Below are 23,577 nucleotides of genomic sequence, written 5' to 3' on the forward strand. Positions count from 1 at the left end.
GTTAAACAAAATATCTTTTTTTTGTTATAATTTCATCCATGAAAGGTTGGAAACTAGCACATTAGTACATGGGTGGGCCAGATTAGACAAACCGGAAGTCGTACTCTAGAGACCAAATGCTTTTTCGTTTGCCACTTTTAGGCTGCAAATAAGTCTATCCACGCGGCCACCCAGGATGGCTAGTTAATTATAGTACTGCATACGATCCAGATAAGATCGTTCATAATGTAAAAGCTCTTCGCGACAATGTGACAGGTGGCTCTTCTTATGACTCTGTTTGCAGACTACTAAAAACAAAAAAAAATGTGCGTTGAATAAATATGATGCAATCCTGGTGATAAAAGCTATTAAAAATAATAATAAAAGAACGAAGGATTCTACTAACACACTTCTAACATAACTTATATTAAAATGTTTAAGAAAACGAATTAAAAATTCAAATTCATCTTACAAATGAAAAACGAAACTATACTAACAGTATACTGCTTTACAGTTTAAAATGTAAATCTCTTTTATGCATAAGGTCATGCATGAAATGTTACAAATTAAACTGATAGTACAATATTATTCAGTCATCAGTAAACGATGTATCCGATTGATGGCGCTGGTGCAGTGTAAACAAACGTGATAACATATATTGCAGTATTATAGGAAAAGCATGATGTGTAATTGAGGCCATTTTCTGTGACCAGAACTAGTCCAGTCCAGAAGAGATCTACATCTCATCTTGCAGGGCTTCGTCACAAAGATGAAACACCGAATAATTACCTTGATGGACCTGTGTTTCACTCAGGATTTCGCCATGAGTGCAGGTCACAAAGATGCCTCCAACGATCTCGATCCTCTCTCTCTTCCACGTTATACCCATAGATTTCACTAGTGGATCTTCCCATCTTGTAGGTGGTTTTCTCTTTATTCTTGGTTGCCAGTTGAGTATTCTATATGTCCATCTGTTATCCCTGAGTCTGGCTATGTGACCTGCCCATCTCATCTTGCTTTCGTATACTGCAGTTACCACATCTTTTATGCCTGATCGCTTTCTTAGTTCCGTATTTCTAACATGTTCACACTGGATAATATTACTGGAAAATCAACGGAAAGCAACGTAATTGCAGCTGTAATTCATTCTGCATTAGACAAACATCTTATACTGATGAAAAACGAGACAGTACGGCTGAGATATCTCATCACTGAACTGGGCCGATACACCCTTACTTTTCTAATGATCATCACTTCGTACTTAGCCTTGTACATCTGAATCTACGTAATTTCCAATAGCGTGTGTTCGACATTATCCAAAGGGAACTTCATGATGATATTAGAAGCTAATTTTATCTATAGAACTGATCTATAGATTGCGTTTTACCATATAAATATTCGTTTGCATAATCGCAAACTGGTTTTGTTCTGATCTTTGTAAAATTGATCGACCCACAATCAACCCTCAGTTAGGAAGAACAAATCAGAATCGTTCACTAAAACTAGATATAAATCTTAAACCTCACGATCAAGCGCATATTAATTCTCCAGCAACAAATCTACTTTGGAAGCTAATACTATTTACTCTGTTCAAACGTTAGAATGAATAGAAACATTCAGACAAAATCCATTGGTTACTTTTGACAAATCTAAATAAAACAAGCAATAAATAATTGCAGATTATCCCGAAAAAGGATTTCATAACCACATTCTGGAATAGCTACACAATTCATTTATTATCACAATAAGTGAACTTAGAGCCGTTTTTGATTTAGGTACCGAGGATGTAAATTTGTTTTTCATGATTTTAACGCACCAATTAGACAGAGTGAATCCAAGATAGACATGTTTCGACAAATTTTAAAAGATATCCGAATTTCATTAAATTTAATCCAGTCCGTTGCAGAAATGTCGCTGTGTGTAATTTGGAAACACTTTGCAGGTATCGATAAAGAGTTCGAGAAATTCCCAATGAAGGTTCTGCGAATATTCTGCACAGAACAAGCTTAGTACACGACTGGCCAGAAATGGACCGATGGTGAAGATTTCTTCTCAGAAAAATTACCATCGTTAGGTTTCAAATCGTCAGTCGTCAATCACGCTACGTACACCAGTTTTACAATCGCCATTGATTTGAGAAAAAATATTATCTTTGGTGGAATTCCAAGGACACCAAGCGAGCGTATATTTGACTTTGTATTAAGTAGCGTATGTCGGTATTTTATATTCTGGGCGTCAAGTGTCGAGCACTTGACAAAATCATCTTTGATTTCCCACAACAGTAGCGGAAACCGTAAACGAAGAAAAGAGAAACTGTTCGGTAAAGCGGATGGATACCGGCGAAATGTTATCACTCCTAATATACACGGACGACATGTCTTACTTAAGGCCGGAAGACCAAGGAACTAAAGGTAAAACTGCCGTAAACATTCGCAGGCGGACATTTTGCCCCTAGTACATTAAGTGATAAAATATCTGGCCTTAAATTTATTTGCACAATTTATTTGTGTACGTAAACTTCAAGGAGCACAGTGTAATGTGTTTAAAGACGTAAACTACACCCAGATAAATGTAGTCAGAAAGTGAACCCACACGGAAAATGACAAAAGCCTGTCAGCTGGCTTAACTTGACAAAGGGCGACAAACAAAAGCTACGCCAGTCCGAACAAAGACCACATCACCCTGTACGTAATAAATGGACACAATGAAACAAGCGGATGCAGTAAATCAACGGCTTTGTGAGACACATCAGGGCTGGAAGTGGTGATGTAATTATGACGCGCACTGTACTATACATAACGGGCAACCGTTTGATCTTCTCTCTTGATGCATATATAACCTCACCACTTATACGCAGTGTTTAGGTTTTCGCCTGCTGCGAAGAGCAATTCTTTTAAATATATCTGTAAAAGTTATCGAATAGAAACATGTTTAATGGGAACGTACCTTGGCAACGGATATCATTTGTAAGGGTTGATACTTAAAAGGAGTTCAAAATGGTTTGGTACAGTAGCGTTAATCAACTGCATAAAAATAACTAACTAAGTCGTCTAAGTACTTGCATTCATGTTTCCTATAACAATGATTATTCGTATGACCTTGAGAATGTCATTTCATAAATCATTAAAACCGACTAGTGAACATCGTCTGGCAAAATACATGCATTCATGTTTCATATAACAATGATTATTCGTATGACCTTGAGAATGTCATTTCGTAAAATTGCATAAAATCAATGAAAGTGCGTAAAAATGACTAGCAAAATTGTCATTAGAATACATGTATTCTTGTTTCATATAACAATGATAACTCGTATGACCTTGAGAATGTCATGACGTAAATCATTGTGATTGCATAAAAATAATTAACATAATCACCTTGGCATACATATATTCATTATCATAAAGCAATGACATTCATTTGACCTTGAGTAGATCCCTTCTAAATCTTGAATTGCAGATCAATGACAGAATACAAATATTTATGTTTCAAACAGTCGGTTCATTTGACATTGATAATTTTACCGGAACTTTTAACATGTACTTTATAGGTGTAATTCGAAGGAGTTTAGGGTTGAATCGGTAATAAAGTTCTCGGCAATGAAAGAAAGGTCTCAATTAGCTAAGTTAATTTCCCTAAGTTTACTTAGATTTAAATAAATAGTGTGTTTTATTTTATTTACTGTACAAAGTTATATTTTTTATAATTTTAATAAACAACTATAACTGTAAAATAAATTTTATGAAATTTGTTAAAAATTTCATAAAAACAGTCAAAATCTGCTATTAATAGAAGGGATGGAAAAACACTAAACAATATTTTAAGACCAAAATGGTTCTTACTTTGAATCTACGTATTTATTGTCAGCTATGACGTTATTTAGTTGGCAATTAAGACCAAGAGAAGAGTGAGTTATGTATGTCAGTTTATAGGCGAGTTTATCGGTTTAATGAAGGAAAAATATAAATAATTTTACAATAGATTTAAATCCAATGTCATACTTGGATGACTAAAAGCTTTTTCACCTATTAAAAAGCTAAACCATTAGAAGATTTTTCTAAGAAAGGAGAAACTTGGAATTTTACGCCGAGACTGGAGAATGTAGCCTAAATTGAAAAAGTCCTAGAAAATGCACGAGATTAGAAACAAGACGAGTTTAAAAGACCCGAATCTCTTTCTAACGTGTCCTTGTCATTCTTCTGACTACACCACGGAGCTGTCAGGATATCCAGTAAAGTATTTAAATACTTTCTTATATTAAAAGATTAGATTTAAATTAAATTTAGATCCATAAAGAATCTCTGGAGAACAATTTCCACTTCAATCGTTAGCTTCAGTCCACGGGGATAAAAATAAATAAATCCACTTAGTAAAGCCCGGCATCTTTTTAGTTATGTAGAAGTTCTGATGTGGAACACCAAGATTTATAAGTGAATGATAATTATAGCCTGTCAATAAACACTTCCGCAATATTAGTAATAATTATTTAGATCTGTGTTGCGTAAGCTACGTAGATTTTTTTGGTTTCCTAATTCGTACAAATAAACAGAGAGAAAAAAGCCACTGAAAACATAATATATCTTAATGTGTCAGTCATTCTTGATGAGCATGTGTTAATTTGCCAGAGATGAGAATTTTTATGTCTACCCAATCTACGGTTGCTACGCAAATCGATTTCAAAGTTAGCGGATATCCCAGCTTTTGAAAACAGGTCGCATCTTACTTAGAAGAGAGCTAGAAATTCCAAGATGCCTAATATATTTATGACATAAATTGCCTCTCTCTCTCTCTCTCACTCTCTAGTTTCTCCCCCCATCGTTGCTGACACCCCTGATTTTTTTTCCCCCTGTACAAACCAAGGAAGGGACACAGTTGTGATGTTCCCGGTACCGCTCAAGTCATCAATCAGTTTGGTTATAAAAATGGACTAAAATATGAGCATTAACCAGGCAGTAAGATGAGTGCACTTGACAGTATGTGATTTATGGCCGCCGTTAAGTACAGGTGGCTTGGAAAGCACGTGTAAAATTTGGTGGAGAGAAGAAAAAAAAAATATATCAACACCAGCGTTGTATCCGATGGCCAAGGAAGAAAGAGAATTTAATAACAGGTTGGTTATGAGTCTCACGTGTGTGTGACGTGGCAGGAAGTTAATAAACGCAAACTCGACTGCTGGTTGGAAAATATAAATTAACACGCTTTGAAGCGTAATAATGTATGTGGTTCTGCCAGAAATTTTAATACACAAACAGTTTCGGCATTTTATACGATTTTAGACTTTTGTCTATAAGTCTGCAGATTAAATAGTTAGTAGTTGCAGGAGGAGGGCGGACAGATGGTGATGGATGCATTGTGTGCCGCTATGGCAGACAAACGTATTCATTAGATGCCCAAACCTCTTTTATCAAATTAATGAGATATGGAAACAATCTGAGGGAAAGATTTTTTTTGGGGGTTCTCTCAAGGGACTTTCTGTTCTTTAATTATCTTCTGGTATTCCGCAATTTTTACGAGCAAATTAATTAAAAGAGAATTAATTTGAACTTAACTCGATGTCCAAATGAAGCTTTCGGCACAGTTGTGAAGGTTATTGGTTCCTGTGTTCTCTCTCTCTCTCTCTCTCTCTCTATGTAATGGATGAGCGCAAGTGATGCATGTGTGAAATATAGTTTATGTGAGTTAAATAAGCACGTAATACTTTTCTTTATGTTGTTGATGTCCTTAAAATGGATCATGAAAGATGGTATTGATTTTTTTTTAAATAGAAATACTCGGTCCTTTGATCAGAAAATTAGTTTGCATACGACAAATATAATATCTCAAATGCATGATGTCGGCGTATGTGCAATATCACGCATGCTTGTATAGTTAGAATTGTTTGCGATATTCATCAACATTTTGATAATAATTCGTTCTCTGAATCTTAACCTACGTCCTCCCCAGACTCATGCATTTGTTTGGAATTTTCAACTAGAACACTTACACGATGTTTCAGAAAAAATACCAGAATTTCATTCATTGTAGCTCCGTCCGACTTTTTCGAACTTCGTCTGGAAATCTCTGTGGAAACGCACTAAAGGATACGAAATCTCAAGATTTCGTATCCTTTAGTGCGTTTCCACATCAGCCGTTAACAGTTTTGTACGCCAAAACATGTTAACAGACCTTGAACTCATTGTCACTATAGTTCTGAGCGTTACAAGTTCACACTATCGTCCACTTTTCTGTTTATTTATTTATTTATTTTGGTTCTGCAGTTAGGAGCCCACAACTTCAGAAACATCCGTTGGTGTTAAACCAGGTTCGGATATCATACAATCGGCTTCGTCCTTACGATCCACCGACCAAGAAAGCGAATCTGATCCGGTTGATTCACAAGAAAGTGAATCTGCACTATCCTGTTGGAAAATGAGATCGGCCAGTTTTCGCTCTTAGCGAAACACAAAGTATGGTAACGCGTATGCGATAAACTGCACTGATGATGATGATGGTATCCTGTAAGAAGACCAATGAAGCGGTCAGACGTGATTTCACATCGCCCGTTTACCTCTGGATATCATCAAAGTTTTCAGGAAAAAAGAGGTAATATAATTACAAATACTTAACGAAATCAGGACGCGCTTTTTTTTTAATTTTCCACTCCTTACAAACAAACATATTAAGGCATTGAAAAAAAGGTCTATTAAACAAGAAAACAAAATTCTGTATTAATTTAAAATGAACAACAAAGTTATTAATTTTAATTCGGTCTTGCTCGTGATAATACTGTGTAATCACCGAAATATATCTTTTGAACCAATTAGCCGCAGAAGTCTACGCCTGCAAATACTATGTTAGTTATGAGGGACACTTCAGCAATGTATTTGGAAGAATAACGTGTGTCCTTGCCACAAAAATTTGAGTCCGCATTTTGTTGAAGACGCGAACGATATTTATAGTGGCTTTTCACTAGATTAACCGGATAGGATTTTCCTGCTGTATAACCCCCCTTTTTTTTTAATTAAGGGTTTTGTGTTTTAACACTTGTAATCGACAGATATTTTTCCCTAATTCCCATCTCAGACTACGCAGATGCGATTAAGGAGAGTCAAATTGCTGCTTCGTTAAGGCAATTTGACGAAATACAAGGAATAGTTAGTTTAAATTGATACGCTTTATTTTTTGTTTTTGAATAAAGTAATCAGGTAGGTCATTTTAAAAATCCTAGTGGTCAATTGGTAGTCGGTAGCTGTCCGTTTTGGGCATAAGTGTTTTTATAAAAATGTGAAAGACTTTATGGAATATTAGTTTAATGTTCCAATAGCCCAAAACAGTAAAATAATAATAAAAAAACATATAATCTACTTTGCAATTTCGAAATCCAATGAATAAGATCTATGATATAACAACAACAACAACAAAAAAAAAAAAAAAAAAAAACAGTTAATCATTCGTCTATAAATATTAATAATCAAACAACTGAATCAATCTGGAAAATCCTATAGAGTTATAAATAAAATAAAATAAAAATTTCCAGTTTTGTAATCTTTGGAAGATACAAGAGTTTTAAGCCCGTGCGTGGTATCTTTGCCATGTCAATCGCATTACGATCAACCCAACCAGTATATGAGATCACTCACCTTTTGTTTAGTGTAAATCAATGATCCCATTTTTTCAATGAAAAATGACTGTTTGAGTAAGAGAAATTCACACGTAATCCTAAAATATTTGATTTAAAAAAAAAAGAAAGAAAAAAGAACAGATAAACAATATTAAAGGACTGCCAATCTCTGAACTAGAAATTTGTCTCTATTTTCGAAGTGGTTTTTCATTGTTTAAGCTTACACGATTGTTGCAAATGAAATCTACGCAACAAAAATAAATAAATAAATACTGTATTGTTTAAAACAATGAAACTGAATCACGTGAGAGGTCAATATGTTAATATATAGCATTTGCATTGTTTAATCTTGAAACTTCTGCTAATAACGTGTTTCACCGGAAGTCCGGTAGAACGTGCTATGTACCGAAATTCTGGAAGCTAATGTATTTAGCGCTACAAACATAGATATTCAAAATTATGTACAGACTTCATAAATTAGCGCAAGGAAACAACAAGCAAACACAATAAATATTTAATTTTAATTCTCCTGGTTTTACCTGGGAAATCATAACCGCTGTAATCAACAGACGGGCATTGAACTGCCAATCTTTTCACTTTCCCTCCTTTTCTCTTCGCACTTTCTGCCCAGAGGAGAGAGAGAAAGCTTGCAACAGACATGAAGTAAAATCAAAGCCAGTATATCACTGCATCTATCTGGCTATTGACGTGGTGGAGGTCAAAGGGGTTACCGATGTCAGAGGCAATACCGCCTATGTCGTGCTCTAAGGCTCACCTCGTGCAATAAGTGACAGGAACAACATCAATATGTGTGGACGATGGCAAGAGATGACGTTTGCCGAAGGAATACCCAGCAAGTAATCAGGGAGAGTTATCCCGGCATGATTGAGGAAGTTGGCCAGAGAACACACAGGAGAAACAATCACGTTGAAGAATGTGACAGCGGTATGTGACAATGGGCTATGATTTGCTTGCTGAATTCCTTACTCATTCCAACATGGAACAAGTCTAAAGGTTTTCTCCAAGAACAAAGGAAAGCGTGCTCGTACTCACCAACTAATGAAACTACGGAAGGTGAAAAGTGACTTACCTGAAAGAGAAAATAAAAAAATGCATTAACAGACAAATACTTCGATATCTACGTCACAATATAATTTTCATTGTTAACATTAATACTGGAAGAGCAACTGTTTGTGAATAACAGGATTCGAGTGCCTCGAAAGTAATCGAAGAATACTGTAGTAAGAATTTGTTCTTTGTTCCTAACCCGTGTCCATTCACGAGATCCGTGTGTAGTTCCTCCATCTTTCGTGGTTGGGAATGACTTATAAAAGGGGATGGGAGGGAAAGAGCCCTTTGAATGGTTTTATTTGTTAATTATTAATTGCTAGTTTCAGACCGGATTGAGTTTACGGGATGGAAAATGCATGTGGGGGGTAGTATTTCGAGGTCGATCTTAATCCTGGCAAGTTACATAACAAAATGTTCCATGTCAGTTGGAGCCCAAGAGTGGGGGTGTCTAGATTGCGCTAATTAATTTATACTGATTATTATAATACTTATAGATACAGTGCGAAAAGTATATATATATTTAACCAGATAATAAAAGATTTAACCAGATAATTTTTATAATTACACATTATTAAGAGCTATATATTAATTCTTTCCTTGTATAACAAAGGATACCATACAGATTTTGTCACTCGGCCGTCCTCTTAGGCGAGCAGTAAAGGATTACGAAAACCCAAAAGATTCATTCTTAAAAGTACGAAAGAATTACTAACTTTTCTGGTCTGGTTGATCGAATCGATAACTTCCCCTCTCTCTCTAACTAATAGAGAGAGAGGGTGGGAGATGATTTTCATCTCCCGGTGTGACGCCAACGCCCCGCTTATTGAAGGCCTGATGTGGCTTGAAAAAAATTCTGGGTTTAGTTTCTGGAGTAGGGATTCAGGATTATACAAAATAAAATTAATAATAATAATTTTTTTGGTTCCCCACGGCACTGATGTAATATAGATTTACAACTGTTCATGAGTGTGAGTTACGTTAAAAAAAAATAATAAATAAAATATTCGGTTACCTGCGTAAAACTATGCGAAATCTATAAAGTTTGTTTAAATAAAGAAAACAAATTAAAAACACAGGTAATTTCTATAAGGAATGGGTGAACATACTTTAGTAGACTGTGAGTTCGCCCAGTACCCACCAGATGTTCTCATTATGTCCAAAGTTGTAACTGACTGCATTAAAATAGCTTGATTGTTCGTAATTATGAAAAAAAATTAAACAAACGCATATCGTAGAACATGCACCAACAGGAATGAAGACATTTTTCAGAAATAAATACTCCGAACAGCAAAGACATTTAACAAAAAAATGAAATTTGAGGGTCTCCAATTTATGCAGAGCAGTACGGAGAAGTATTTTGTTCATCCCCATTGGTTTGGGATGTGGAATATCGTTGATCAGGAATTCTTCTTGCTTATCGGTTAGTATCTTCGGCTCTGGTTGGTTTTCTGCGCATGGTGGCACCATCATGTTCCTTGAATATGGCAGTGCTGCCTCCGCTAATGTTAAGTCTATCCAAGTACTGCAGATTTGAGTTGTATTACATATATACATATATATATTTTTTTTCTTTTTTTTTCTCCCGATCACTTGTCAGTTATTTACGATTTCTTCTCAGATCATCTGTTCGTGACCAATTCAAGCGAAAATTATTTTAATTTAAATATAAATTACAACCTTGTTTTGATTATCAGATACAAAGTTGTATTTCAAGATTATTTTATTCACTCAAGAAGTTATTCTTATGTACAATACATGCAAACTACCTCTTTATTGGTTTAGATTGTACACATTTTTAATTCCAACATCCCTGTTTTAAAGTTTACGTTTAGGCAATACTCGTATCTTCAACCATAGACATGTGGAAACATCGTGCATATATTAAAAAAATTAGAATTCTCGCGATATTTTTTGGAAATTGTTGAGTTAATCCCAGTAATGTTTTTTTTTCCCTCTAAATTCTTCAACCAACCTTGTAATTTAAATGTTTAAAGTATTTGAGAGGCGCTCGAGAATTTAATTGTACATAGGTCTAACCTCATTGTAATCGCTAATATAATATAATACAACTCTAAAGAGTACAGAATGCATTTAAGTTGTTTTTGTGGGTTGAATTTTTCCTATAAATAATTCGAAAACCACTTGCTGTAGAAATACTCCAAGTAGATTCTTTGTTTTGTTCTTTCAACATACCCAATATCTTGGACTACAAGCGAATATGCACAGTTCCAAGTTGAAAAAATATATATATCCATGGAAGCAAACGACTTATCGAGTTCTGAGTTCAACAATATTAGTTATTGTTTCAGTGACAATGGCATACAACAAAAGAAAGAACAATTATTATGACGCATGTTTAAACAACAATTATAAAGCAACACAGAGGACACACAATCAGAATTTTGAACTCGTACCCGCTCCGCAAGCCACCTCACTTTATCCATATACATTTTAGCATTTCAAACAATGCGAACTCCTCATGGATCACACGAGGCTTAGAAACGGTGCATTATCTCAGTATTATCATTGTGTTCATCCCTCTTTCCAGCTATCATTTCTAAACGGCACTTGGCCGTCGTCATAAAAGTTCACGTTCGCACAAATCTGGCTCGTTACGGGCAAGAGTACGGCTGCAGGGTAGTGCCCATTGGGCATCACCTCACGTATACCGGCAGCTACCTCCTCTTTATCATTCTGGGCCTGGCCTCTGAGAGGTAATTAGTGCGGCAATCATCAAGGGCGGGTTGATGAGGAAGGCCAGGATTAATTAACTTTGGGCAAGGTGAGCCACAGGGGGAGGCCAACCATCCCCCCCTTTGCTGTACCAGACAGGCAGTATCTAGGGAGACAGGCTGTTTATGATAGGGACGGTGCTGGATCTCATTAGATTGAGAGAGCTAGGGAGAGGTGATTCAGATGCTCGAGGTGTTGAGCTGTCGGTCCACCGTTACTGGGGAAGGTGGGGGGTGCTTTCATTGTCACTATCGCCGCCGCCGCTTCTTCGCCAACACCGATCCCGGTTTAAGCCGGTAGATCTGAGTATTACGCTTAGTTCTGCTTCACTGCACAACAGCATCTTGGGAAAAGTAAGTCTTTTATGATGTGCAGTTTATCTTAATAGGTCGCAGATGATCGGGTTGGCATTAATACAAGCAATAAATTAGCAAACCTTATAAATGTACTAGATGGGATCACCTTTCAATAAAACTATCCGATGTGCGCGTGCATCCAGTACACACACACACACACCAGAGAAAGAAAAAAGAATGATGCGGATTGTAATCAGTTGTTAAGACTGAAATTTGGCGATTTTAGTCAACGTTGGAGGTATTTTTTTTCTTCTTACTATCTCATCTTGTCCGAAATGTCATGAAAAGAAGAGAGAAATTTATTGTAGTTTTTATAAACCATAAAAATAGGTCATGGCATTTTTGGCACCACAATCCAGAAGGAGATAATATATATATATTTACGTGCGAATGTAACCAACAAACGTAGATTTCAAAATGAATCATATTTCATTGTAACACTCCCTTTAATCACATCTGCATTTCAACGTTGCTTCCAACTTGCCAATGGTTAGTGGCAAGGAACGAAATAAAAAAAAAAAAGCGATAAATGAAACACTCTACGCAGATTTCTTATTTGCAACTCTACAACAGAAAATGTATTTTTTTTTCGATTATATAAATCAAAAAATAATTTCACGCAAAAGGGAGAAGAAGAATTTAAGTTAATAATAACACTGCGGATAATTCGTCCATGTTTTCATTGAAAAATTAAAAAAATATTAATTCGAAATCATTTTAATTAAATTAAAATTATGTCACCTGTACTCACAAAGACAATTCATTCTCTGCTATTAATCTGCTTTGCAAACATCGGCTTTACATAAACCCTAATATGGACACGACATATAATGATGGCTCATTATTATCTCATTTGACAATGGCAAGTCATAATCGAAAACAATGGTTATCAACAATAATCACTTCCTAATTGTTGTAAAATAACAATGGATAGTACAGTCATTGTCAGTTTTTAACACTTACTAATGATGATCAATGAACAATTTTTATTGTTAGTAAACAAAAGAAAAAGTTTTTAATTAGAACGTCATACTGTCAGAACAACTTTGGAATATTTTAAAGAACCATATTTGAAAGGGGAAAAAAAATCTTTTATCGTCCTTCTATTTAATTAAATCGTGTTGGATCCAGTGCGTTCTTAATGCGCAAAGAATTCTAAAAATTTCACACCTTTTTCCATATAAAAAAAATGCAAAAGAAATAAAAAATCGCCATATATATGACGCAGTTAAGTGCGCCTAAATTGCACGATTTCATCCAACCGATCAGACGCTAGATGAAAATGACAAACCCACTGATGTCTTTGTTCGACACCGATTCCATGCATCAGACCAATTCTGTTAACAGCCTGCCGCAAGAGAGAACATGTCTCAGGACTGATGACAGACAGCTATCCAAAATCGCACAGCTCAACGGTACCCGAGTTATCAAATATCCATTACCCCCTACGGATACCTTACATTTGAAAGATTAAGATTTGTGCCAAGCCCTCTAGTCATGAGACATTCTGTCTGGGCGACTGCAAGACGCTCACATACGAGCATTCAAATTAAGGTCTGCGTCAACGACATCGCATAAAAACTTAAAAATCTTCCTTAAAACTATCCCTCCCCCCCCCTGCCACTGCCACAGTTGACGCGTTACAAAATGGTAAAAGTTCAGCTTTGTTTTATATGGCAGTTGTTTTTTTTGTTTTTTTTTCCCCTCCCTTGTCATCACATAATGACAATAACGACCATGTGATTGGAAAATCTAAAGCACTTAAGACATGTCCCTCTCTCTCGATTTGTCGTGTTTGTTTGTTGGTCTTGTAGGAAACGTAAAAAAAAATTTTTGGTACCATTGTAAAAAAAAAAATACGCAATGTTCATTTACGCAATAAGAACCCTTCTTTTTTTCTTTCAATCACTCGTGTTTATTCGCTTTACTGATTCCACTAGTGAGTGTCCCCCCCCCCCCACTTCCCGCTAGATTTGCTTTCCTTTTTTTTTTTTTTTTTTTTTTTTTAATAAAACAGTTTTATGTGATTTTTGGATGTAAGATAGCACCAGATTGCAATGAGTTGCGTGACAAACTCGATGAGATAACATGTACGCGCTCGCGCGGACACACACACACACACACACACACACACACACACACAACACAACACACATTTTGTAAAGGAACTGCAACTATTAATGTCGTAAGAATAACCGAATTGTCCTTAAGAGATCACACTAATAAGTACAATACTCTACTCGATGAATATCGCGGATATTCGTTGACTAGAAAAAAAAAAAAAAAAAAAAGAGAATAAGATTCCTTTTGTAATCTAACTAAGCCATTAGTCGAAGAAATAATCAAAGAAATTGGACTATTTCCTGTTGAATAAAAACGATACTAGACTAAACTGAATAATATAGTCTTAATTGAAGTCTAAATCGAAACGTCACTAAAACTAATAATATGAGCATTGGATAATTCATCAAAGGATGAATCTAATTTTTTTAATCAAATTAAAAGCCGCAGATGAACATTAAATCTAAAGAAAGCTTTAATAGTAAAATCAGAAAGAAGATTGTGAACATGTTAAGCACAGTGAGCAGTATGTAGGTAAAATAAGAGATATCTTCTTATTCCTTCCCTCCTATGTCTGTAGATGCATGTGTTCAAAGGCTGGTTTGCCTGTTCTGGGGATAGAAAAAACTCGACTTTCCGGGTGAAAGTCAGTATGGGCGAAAGGGCTTCGTCCATACTGACTGAGCTACGGAGACTCAAGAGATATTAAAATAAGTAAAATCATAATGAATCCTAAATGATATCAATTATTATTTCAATCTGATCTTATTTTCTTCTTTACTCATCCCTTTGGAGTTTTCAGTGGATTTTTTTTTTTTTTTTTTTTTTTTGTGCGTGTGGCAGCTTTCAGTGCATGCATCTAATTCATCCCAGAGTTCACGTATTATATCTGATAGGTCTGTCAATATTTATCAAATCCAGTTTCCTGGCAGGAGGCCCTGAAACTGTCGTCCGAGACCGGATAGATGTCTTCAGCTGAAAATGCCTTCCAAGCATTTCAGACGGGATTCGAACCCATGTCTTTCAATGGTCGTCGTCGCAATCGACTACTCTACCTAGGTGCTTCAACGTCAGTCTACTGACTTTACATCAGCACTCACAATGATACTAACATTATATCCAGGTAAGCTTGCATTGCTTTAAATACTTTTTAAAAAAAATAATAAATTCTGAGCTTTACTCGAATAAATGAAATTGAATTCAACTGATTTTCGAGATCTTGGCAACTTGAGTTATTGCCACAAGTGCTTCTTAACAGGAAAACAATCATTAACCAGAATATATATTCTGGGAATTCTATGGTTAACAATGAAACAAATATTGAATGAGAGCATTGTTGGCTGCATTTGTGAAAAATATATGCGCCTGTTTCATGTATAATATCATTCCTACCAACATTAGAAATAACTCGACAAAAAAAAAAAAAAAAAAAAAAAAAAAAAACTGCTAAAACTAAACTGTTTCGTCTTTTTTTGGAGCTTCCCAGGTAGAACATACAGTAAACTAAAAGTACTCCATAAAGCTTTTTAATAAATTAGCATCCAGTTTACAATAAGAGGCAAATAAAGTTAGCTGATGTAAATAATTACTTAGTATTGTAATTATTACTGATATTAACATCGTTCGGAATTAATAGCACTTTTTATTCTAGCGAAATAAAACATGTGTTTGCTTTTGCAAAACATTACAAGGGAATTTAACTTGTTTTCTCCATCGCATGCACAAATGAACCGCATAAAATAATAATAATAATTAAAATTAAATTAATGAAAGAGAAAAACATCGTCCAAGGCGGCATCTTAAAAGCGGGATTTTGAGTTATGAGTCCAAACCGTAATTTTATTAACGCACTCGGTTTGTTTGAACCAATCAGCACGTGTCTCTCGGTAAATGAGAGACACGTGCTACTAGAGTGCACAATTGATTAGCCATTTGTGAACTGAGAGTCGGGGAAAAACCGGTCTGGGACTGCTGTGGGCATTGGGTCGACTTGAACGACGAATAATTATTCGGGCTAACGCATTGCTTCCGTAACGTTTGTTATAATTTCGTAAAAGACAACGATATTTATGTAAATCTTTGAAAAGATGAAGAAAATCCTTAAGATTTTTGTTACTTTTTATCTCTCATTGGATTTGAGGTTGAGTAATCCCCAGCTCGGTGCAACCAACCACCGAACTTCAGGTGGGTTGTCACCTATAACAGGTACAACCACGATAGTCACAACCCCCTCAAAACACAGAGAAACCAATTAGAGTGGGGGCAGTTATCAGGGGAGGTGAGTTATCTGCAGTGTGGGCTCGAGTAAGATTCATCCCCCTTGTTAGATCGACCAATGGGTTTAGTTTGCGAGAACTGAAACACCTCTTCGTTTTTTTATGGAAAAGGATTCAGATGAGAAATAATTAAACAAATTATTATGAATCCAATGGTTCCATTTATTGAAACAATAAGTTAAGTAAGGGGAAATATTTTCAAAAAAATGACGTCATAGTTTGTCAGGAACACAACGAAACTGCTGGTCTGGTGCAAAGGATAGTATTTTTACGAACGGTTATTTTTTAAATTAATTATTACTCATTTTTCTTTGCGTTTGGGCTTTTTAGCTGTCTTAAATATCTGTTATTGATCTGCATTTAAAATAATAACACCAAAATAATATATTTATATTCAGATAAGTATCCGAATGCGATCAGTGCTTCAGAATAATAGAAATATATATTTATTTCAACGTGTATTAAAAATATCTTTTTTCAGAACATTAGGATAGATTGGAATTTCGTTAAAACGAAAGAACTACATGATCGGAGTATTTAGTTAATGTCAAAACTATAATTAAATGCGATGTTCGTTCGTATTCCATTCTACTGTTCATTAAAGCTAGTATGAATATAAGATTGTTGAGGTGTATGCGAGACAAATGATCTTGGGCCTGCATGCCAAACTTCTATCTTAATGTTATCTTCAATATCTTGTGGATCTGTTAACAGCAAGCTACAGAATGAAGTTACATTCAATAAAGGCACGGATATGCATGCAAGATGATCGAGGATTCAAAAATACCCACACATTAATTATATGAAATACGATCTGTTGATATTATAATTTGTCTAGCAGATTTCTAAATAATCATTTAGGATCCATATAACATAAATGAGAGAAAGGAAGAGAAGGGTAGAGAGAGAGCTTTAGCTGCCATGGGTCGTAACCTTGAGAAGAACGCAATACTTTTACGTTCTTCAAGTTTCCATTTCTTTTTCCCATTCATGGTGATGTTGCTTTATAATTGTCAAAAACGTAATTAGTGATTGATTGTTGGAACCATGTATTACAATAAATGCATTGTTATTGTGCTCATAACATCATTATTACAAACCGGAAAAAAAAATCAAAAAGTAGTTCTAAGCATCCGAAAATCAGTTATTTATCAAAGAAATTCGGAACTTGTGGATAAACTTTGCATGCAGGCCCAAGATCACTTGCTTTGCATACACCTCAATAATGTTTATGTTAATATTATCTTTAATGGGAGGTAGAAAATGGAATACGAACCAGAATTCATGTTTACATATATATAATGTCATTATGTTAATCTGCTTTCCACACATACGTTCGATGAATAATACCAAGTATTAAAGCTGTTGTCTGCAAGGTTTTCATCCGTACTTGGAGTCACAATATTGCCTTTATGCTCTTAAAACTCTGTGAACATATCTTTCGTTTTTCAGTTAAAAAAAAGCCAACAAAAGAACACGGTCTTATCAAAAAAAAAGGAAAAAAAATCTCCTATCGTCCGGTATCTCCTATCACTATCATTTAGTAGGATTTCAGTGTCTACTGCATGTCACTATCTTTCAGGGCAGCTTAAACTTTATAAATAGCGTAAAGAAAGGTGCGACATTTAAAGTCGGCGTGAATCACCAGTGGCCATCCGTAGACAGCGTCCAAGGGGGGAGAATCGATATGACAGTATCACAGTGTGGCAACCGACACGCTCACGGGAGCTAAGACAAAGAGGAGTGACCGGACAAGATGAATGGCAAGATCAGATGCGGCCTGTAATAACGGCTGCCTCATGAGGACAGCGTCGCACGTGAGAATGTGCCAGATGGCACGAGGAGGTGTGACAATGACGGGCAAGTCCATGTGGTGACCATGTGTGGGCCAGGAGATAGTCGAAGAGGCCAAAGGTGAGCAGGGATTGCGGGCGCCATGCGAACAGAAGGAAGAAGACGAGCGAAGTCGGGACCACTGACTGAGATTGGGGGAGGATCGGAATTGGTCCGTCTAAGGTACCACACCTATAGAGGAGGGGGTTAGCAGTAAATAGAATCGTTAGACTCGATCAGTTACGGGAGGTTGAGTCCGTTGAAAGAAAGAGAGAAAAGCTGTGTGATTATAGACAGGCAGAACAAAGTTGGCATTGTGTGTGTGTGCGTGTGTTGAGGGCGATGTATGCAGCAGACAACAAAGGGGTTGTTTGGGCAACTCACATTCAGATAACGAACTCTCTGGGAAGTATTCCGTAAATTAACATTTTTTTTTATTCATTTAAAACTAATTGAATTGAAATATGAATTATTTACACGGTTATCTACTGCCCGTAAAATTAACCAAAATGTTCATTAGGTTTGTAAATGAAATCCATTATGTACATTCATTTTATCTCTCAGATCTGCATTTGTAGAGGTAATTCAGCTTGATAATGGGATGTCTTCCCAGGTTTAGTTTAGTTTAGTTTACTTATAAGTAGCAAAGAGGATTGGGTCTCAGCCTTTCTAGAATTCTGTACTCGATTTTTGCAATACCGCTTCGACCATCTTATCAACGAGGGTATTTTAACTTTTTTTTTTTTATTCAACATGATCTCCCAAAAACTAGACTTAGAATTATCAGTCACACACATTCAATTCTAAACCATAACATGTTCGCCGATATAAAATTGCTATATATTTATATATATACTTGTATATGTGTGTGTGTGTTAAAGATACCAAGAAATTTTATACTTGGTTTTAATCCTTTTCCCAAGTAAGCAAAAAAAACGTTTTGCGCGTGAAATACTGTATATTCACATCTCAGCTACTTGTAGATATATATAAAGGCTAATGGCTTCATAACACTTGCCTTAGTATGTATCCCATTATGCAAAGCACCCCCTCCCCTTTCGGACGTGTATAATGCATTGCATAATGGGAAGGGCTACTATCCAGACCGGTGTCGACCTTCATTGAGGTCTCATCAGTGGGAGCCAGACCCGGGAGAGATACCAAGGTTGAAGTAATGCAGTCATATATATATATATCTCATATATAAGTAACCAAAAGGTGCTTAACCTTATTAATATAAAATCTCAGGATGAGAGAAAGATGTGAGAGAAGCAAATGTCATCCCTCAAGAAAAATACTTTTTTTTTCTTTTTAACAAACTCGTGAAACGTGAAATCCTATAACATCTTCGTCTTGCATGCTGGCAACAATTAGATAAGCTAGGTTCACACCTCCATAAACACCGCAGATGGTGTTTTGAATATCATTTCAAGGCTTCCAATAAAGAAAGTACTGATTGATGTTGCAACTAATTAATGCTGTGATAAAGCGGTTAACCCTATCTACATAAGTTCATGTTCATCATCTGCGTATATTCTGTGGCCATTTTGCTAAATGAAGAAGCCAACATTTCCAGCAGGAAAAATCCTAAGACCTCGGCATTTAATCGGCTAACATACCTAAGAGATTATTATTATTATTCCATGAAATTATTTTTGATATTCTAATCCTTTTTTTTTATGCCTCTGTTGTTATTCTGCATGTGTAGAACCTGGTGAAGAGTAAAGTAGATTCGAAACGGCCCGTGAATAATAATAATAAAGAAATACATATCACACTAGCACGCTTACATTGTCTCGTGGTAACTTTCCATGATGATAATTCTGTGGAAGAAAGAGTTTATTTACAGGTTCAATTTTACTAACCGAAAAGAGAACTTTTTTGTTGTTAGCCTTCTTTTAGCCTGATTTTAGAGGTAGTGGATTTAACTATAAAAAATCAAATTTTAACCCCGAGACTGAAGCCAAGTCCACCACAACGTACACACAAATGTATATAAATAAATACCAGTTAGGAATAAGGAACATCGTCTTTCGTTGTAGCATGCAGCAGAAATGCACTCAACTACGACGATAGAGAAAGATGGAGACCAAGCTGCCTGCTGGTTTCCAAAAAAAGTTAGGATTAACGGAATATCGTCTATTCTTTCTTTGACAAATGAAAAGGATATTATAAAAGATAGCGTTACGGGAATTTGAGGACAACGAAATAATGTTCTTTAGTTTAAATAAACAAGGGAAGGGGTTCAGATTCAGAAGCTGTCAATTTCTATAAATTCAAAACTACCAACTCTCTACTGGTAATTGAATTCTTCACATTTTCTACTCAAATAAATAAAATATATCGATATATATGAGTAAAATAGCAGAAAATCGTATATGGGTCTATCTAGCGGACGCATTCTTACAATGTCGAAGTGGTAATCACTTCAGAGCTCATCACTGCTGTAGATAACGAACCTAGAATAGAGGACAGCAGTCCAACCTTCCACTAAGTAAGTTCTCTCAGCACACGTAGCGGTTTCTCTTCGTAACATAATCGGTGGCCAAGTCCCTAGGGAGTGGACCGTCCAGCCTGTCACACCTCATCGTTGGAGCCAGTAGGTTGATGTGAAGCAGGTCTTGTCACTGTGGGAATAGAGGCCACTCAGCCGTGGGGGAATGAACACAAGGAGCCAGACCTCAGGTTCTGTAAATATTACTAGTTCCTGTCGCATTTTGATAGGATGCTGGGGAGTGATGGAAAAATGAAAAGGGCATCTGATGTTAACTCGGGAACTGGTACTCCTTTCTACTGAAAACTGAGAAGTGATCCCTCGAGGTAAAAAAAAAAAAATGTCTGAGCGACTTCAGGTATTGATTATTTAAAATATTAGCGTCTGGTAAATACTGCATTTCATAATTTTGCATAGATTAGCTTTTAGCCTGTTAAATTTTGTTCAAGACAGAACAGACACTAGCAGGAAAAAGAACTGTTCGACTTAGAACAGACTGTACAGGGGCAAAAAAATGGAGACTGTTGAAGATAGAACAGACTGCTGAAAAAAAAAAAAAAAGGAAAATTAAAATAAAACATATCCCCTAAATATTTGATTCTAGTTTTAATGTTTATATGTTTTGCCATTTTTATTTATCAAATATATTCAGAAATAGCTTCATTTTGAATTTATCTCAATAGAATAAGAGAAAGTGTAGAAATTTGAGGAAATGCTTACATAATTCTCCACCAGATGTCACTTTTTTTCAATGTAATGTTTTACCTTTTCGGAAACAAACTGTGTGTAAATACAGACGGTCTGTAAAACTAAGCAAATTTTATAGATTTTCTGTTGTTTGAGCAATCCATTACCTGCTAAACTAGGCAGGTAACATATTACTAAATTCAAGGAAATGAACGTTTATTGTGACATATAAAAAAAGCAGGTAATTGTGTAATGAGTGAAACAGGGAAGACCTAAAGAACTACAGGAAGCACGTGCTGTACGGTAATCGAAATGAGAAACTTCCTGGATTAATAATTGAAATAATCCACTTCTTGGAACAATGAGGAAAACTAGTGTTAATAACCTTTGATAGCAGCTACTTGAAACTAAAGTTATTGTTGTTATTATTATTTCATGTGCTGCGCTACCCGACATCGCATTTAACGTGATTATTGAAAGATCAAACACGAGAATGTCTTCAACGCAGATCTTTATCCCTAGATTCAAATGACAGCTGGATATGGCATTGCTTGTTTATGTACAAAGAGAAACGAAACAAAATAACAATAAAAACAAATTGTCAGAAATTATTACATAATACAAAAATGCATTTTCAGCTGTGAATGGTTATTTTAATCTACACCAAATCAAAATCATCATATAGACACCAATTATCAGCATATATATAAATCAAACATCATCTATTCCAAACAAATTCCTTTGGTCCATTTGCGTTTATAATTATTATGACTATTAACTTGAATTTTTTTTTTTCCAATGTAACTCGTGGTCAAGTTGATGATATAAAAAACGCTACTAGATGGCACTGCTGTTTGTTCCTGCCGACAAAAAAAAAATACGTTTCGAAATTCTACGGGTGACACAAGTCATGAATGTCGGGAAAGGTTTGCCATATAGGGTCACGGCACAGGTATACGACAATCGATGATGACATCATGACTATTGTGTGCGCGAACACGTGGCTACTCTTATTCAGCCTGCATCACACCACCCCGGGCAGTCTCCCATCCCATCTACCAAGGCGCGAGATCTGTTGGTGAGTCATACCGTAAATCCTCCTGCTTCACACACTCCCTGACGAAAAACACTGCCCGTCGTTCACCTAAGAGATCGTGGTGAATACAGTACGGAAAATTACCTGACATTCTACTTAGAAGCGTTCAATTTTACAGGACGTGTAATTAAGAAAGAGATGAGTGGGGAATGACCCGCACAAAGCAAAAATTATATGCTAGAAACAGTTGATGGACAACATGAGATTTTATTAATATATCGCTATTGAAATATCTGCTATGAAATGTATATTTTTGTATTGAGTCGTTTGGGGATAATTAATTAATTGGTGCGTATAAAATGTAGGCCTTTTTCCTGCCCCAAATTCGTTTTTTAAATTGCAATCCCTTTACAAACCAATGAATAATTTGTGAGCCTGTTTAGATAATACCATGAAGAACAAAGCGATGATCACAACTACTCTATCTACAACTTAGCTGTGTCTAGATTAAGAGCCCGCGGACAGGTTAAAAATAAATAAAAAATATTAACTGGACAGGTTATTTGATTTTACCCGGTCGGTGAAATAACTTTTTTTTCTTCAATATATTTTTTTAAAACTAATCAATGAATAAAAGTAGAATATATGCATTCTTTGAAGGTCGCGTCTTTTTAATATTGCAATATCAAGGCAACTCACAAAGTCGTATAAGTCACGTTAGTATCCTGTCCATTACTTTTAGAAATTTTTCAGGAAGGTCTGAATAAGCCTTTTACCTCTTTTTTGAAGGAAAGGTATTTTATCCCTCTTTGCAAAATAATTATGCTGGGAGAACCTTTTAGACCTCTTTCTTGAACTGTTACTAGTCGAGTCAACAGCTAACTCATAACGGTTGTATACAATTATTAATAAATGTACAAGAGGAGACAAGTTTTGTTAAACATCTAGAACAAAAAAGGAGATTAAAGAAGTAGCTGATATAATCACAAGAAAGAACAAAAACGAGGATATAAGAACATAAGTGACCTTCATACCTCTGCCACTAGTATGTTCTTTCTTGTGGTTATATTAGCTACTTTAATATAATTTTTGTTCTGGATGTTTATTAGAACTTTCCAGCCCCTCCCCCTCGTATATTCCAGAAAAAGTAGAAATTATATAGAAAAATCCCTGTTAAATAATTCAATGGATTCTCTGTGAGAATACAAAGAAAATTGTAAGAAACTATTTTTCGACAGCCTCAAGAAAATTTTCTGGAGTTTATGGAAGAATCTTAGAAATAGAGGAAAGAGTACCGTTAAAATTTGAAGAACAAGATATTTTTGCTGTCTGGAGCAATTACTTTGAAAGATTGCTCAAATGAAATAAACAGAAGGGGGTGAAAATATTCAAGAAGAATGCGGTCAGGAGTACACATCAATCCTAAAGGTAGAAAAGCCATCAAAAGTCTA

General features: G+C 35.6%; 1 protein-coding gene across 9 annotated transcripts in view; it reads right to left on the minus strand.

Moving 5' to 3' along the window:
• zfh1 (Zn finger homeodomain 1) overlaps window positions 1–23,577 on the minus strand; it is a 432,332-nt gene that overhangs the window by 171,789 nt on the left and 236,966 nt on the right. For 2 of the 9 annotated variants that reach the window (XM_090413018.1, XM_090413019.1), the window contains exon 2: window positions 8,119–8,669. The exons of the other annotated variants lie outside the window; for them this stretch is intronic. In XM_090413018.1, the coding sequence (XP_090269144.1) occupies window positions 8,119–8,239 (121 nt within the window). In that variant the 5' untranslated portion in view covers window positions 8,240–8,669. The remainder of the gene's footprint in view (window positions 1–8,118; window positions 8,670–23,577) is intronic. 9 annotated transcript variants of the gene reach the window in all.

The sequence above is a fragment of the Typopeltis vanoorti genome, chromosome 23, assembly GCF_054136105.1.
Source record: "Typopeltis vanoorti isolate ZY-2024b chromosome 23, IOZ_Tvanoo_1.0, whole genome shotgun sequence".
NCBI lineage: Eukaryota > Metazoa > Arthropoda > Arachnida > Uropygi > Thelyphonidae > Typopeltis > Typopeltis vanoorti.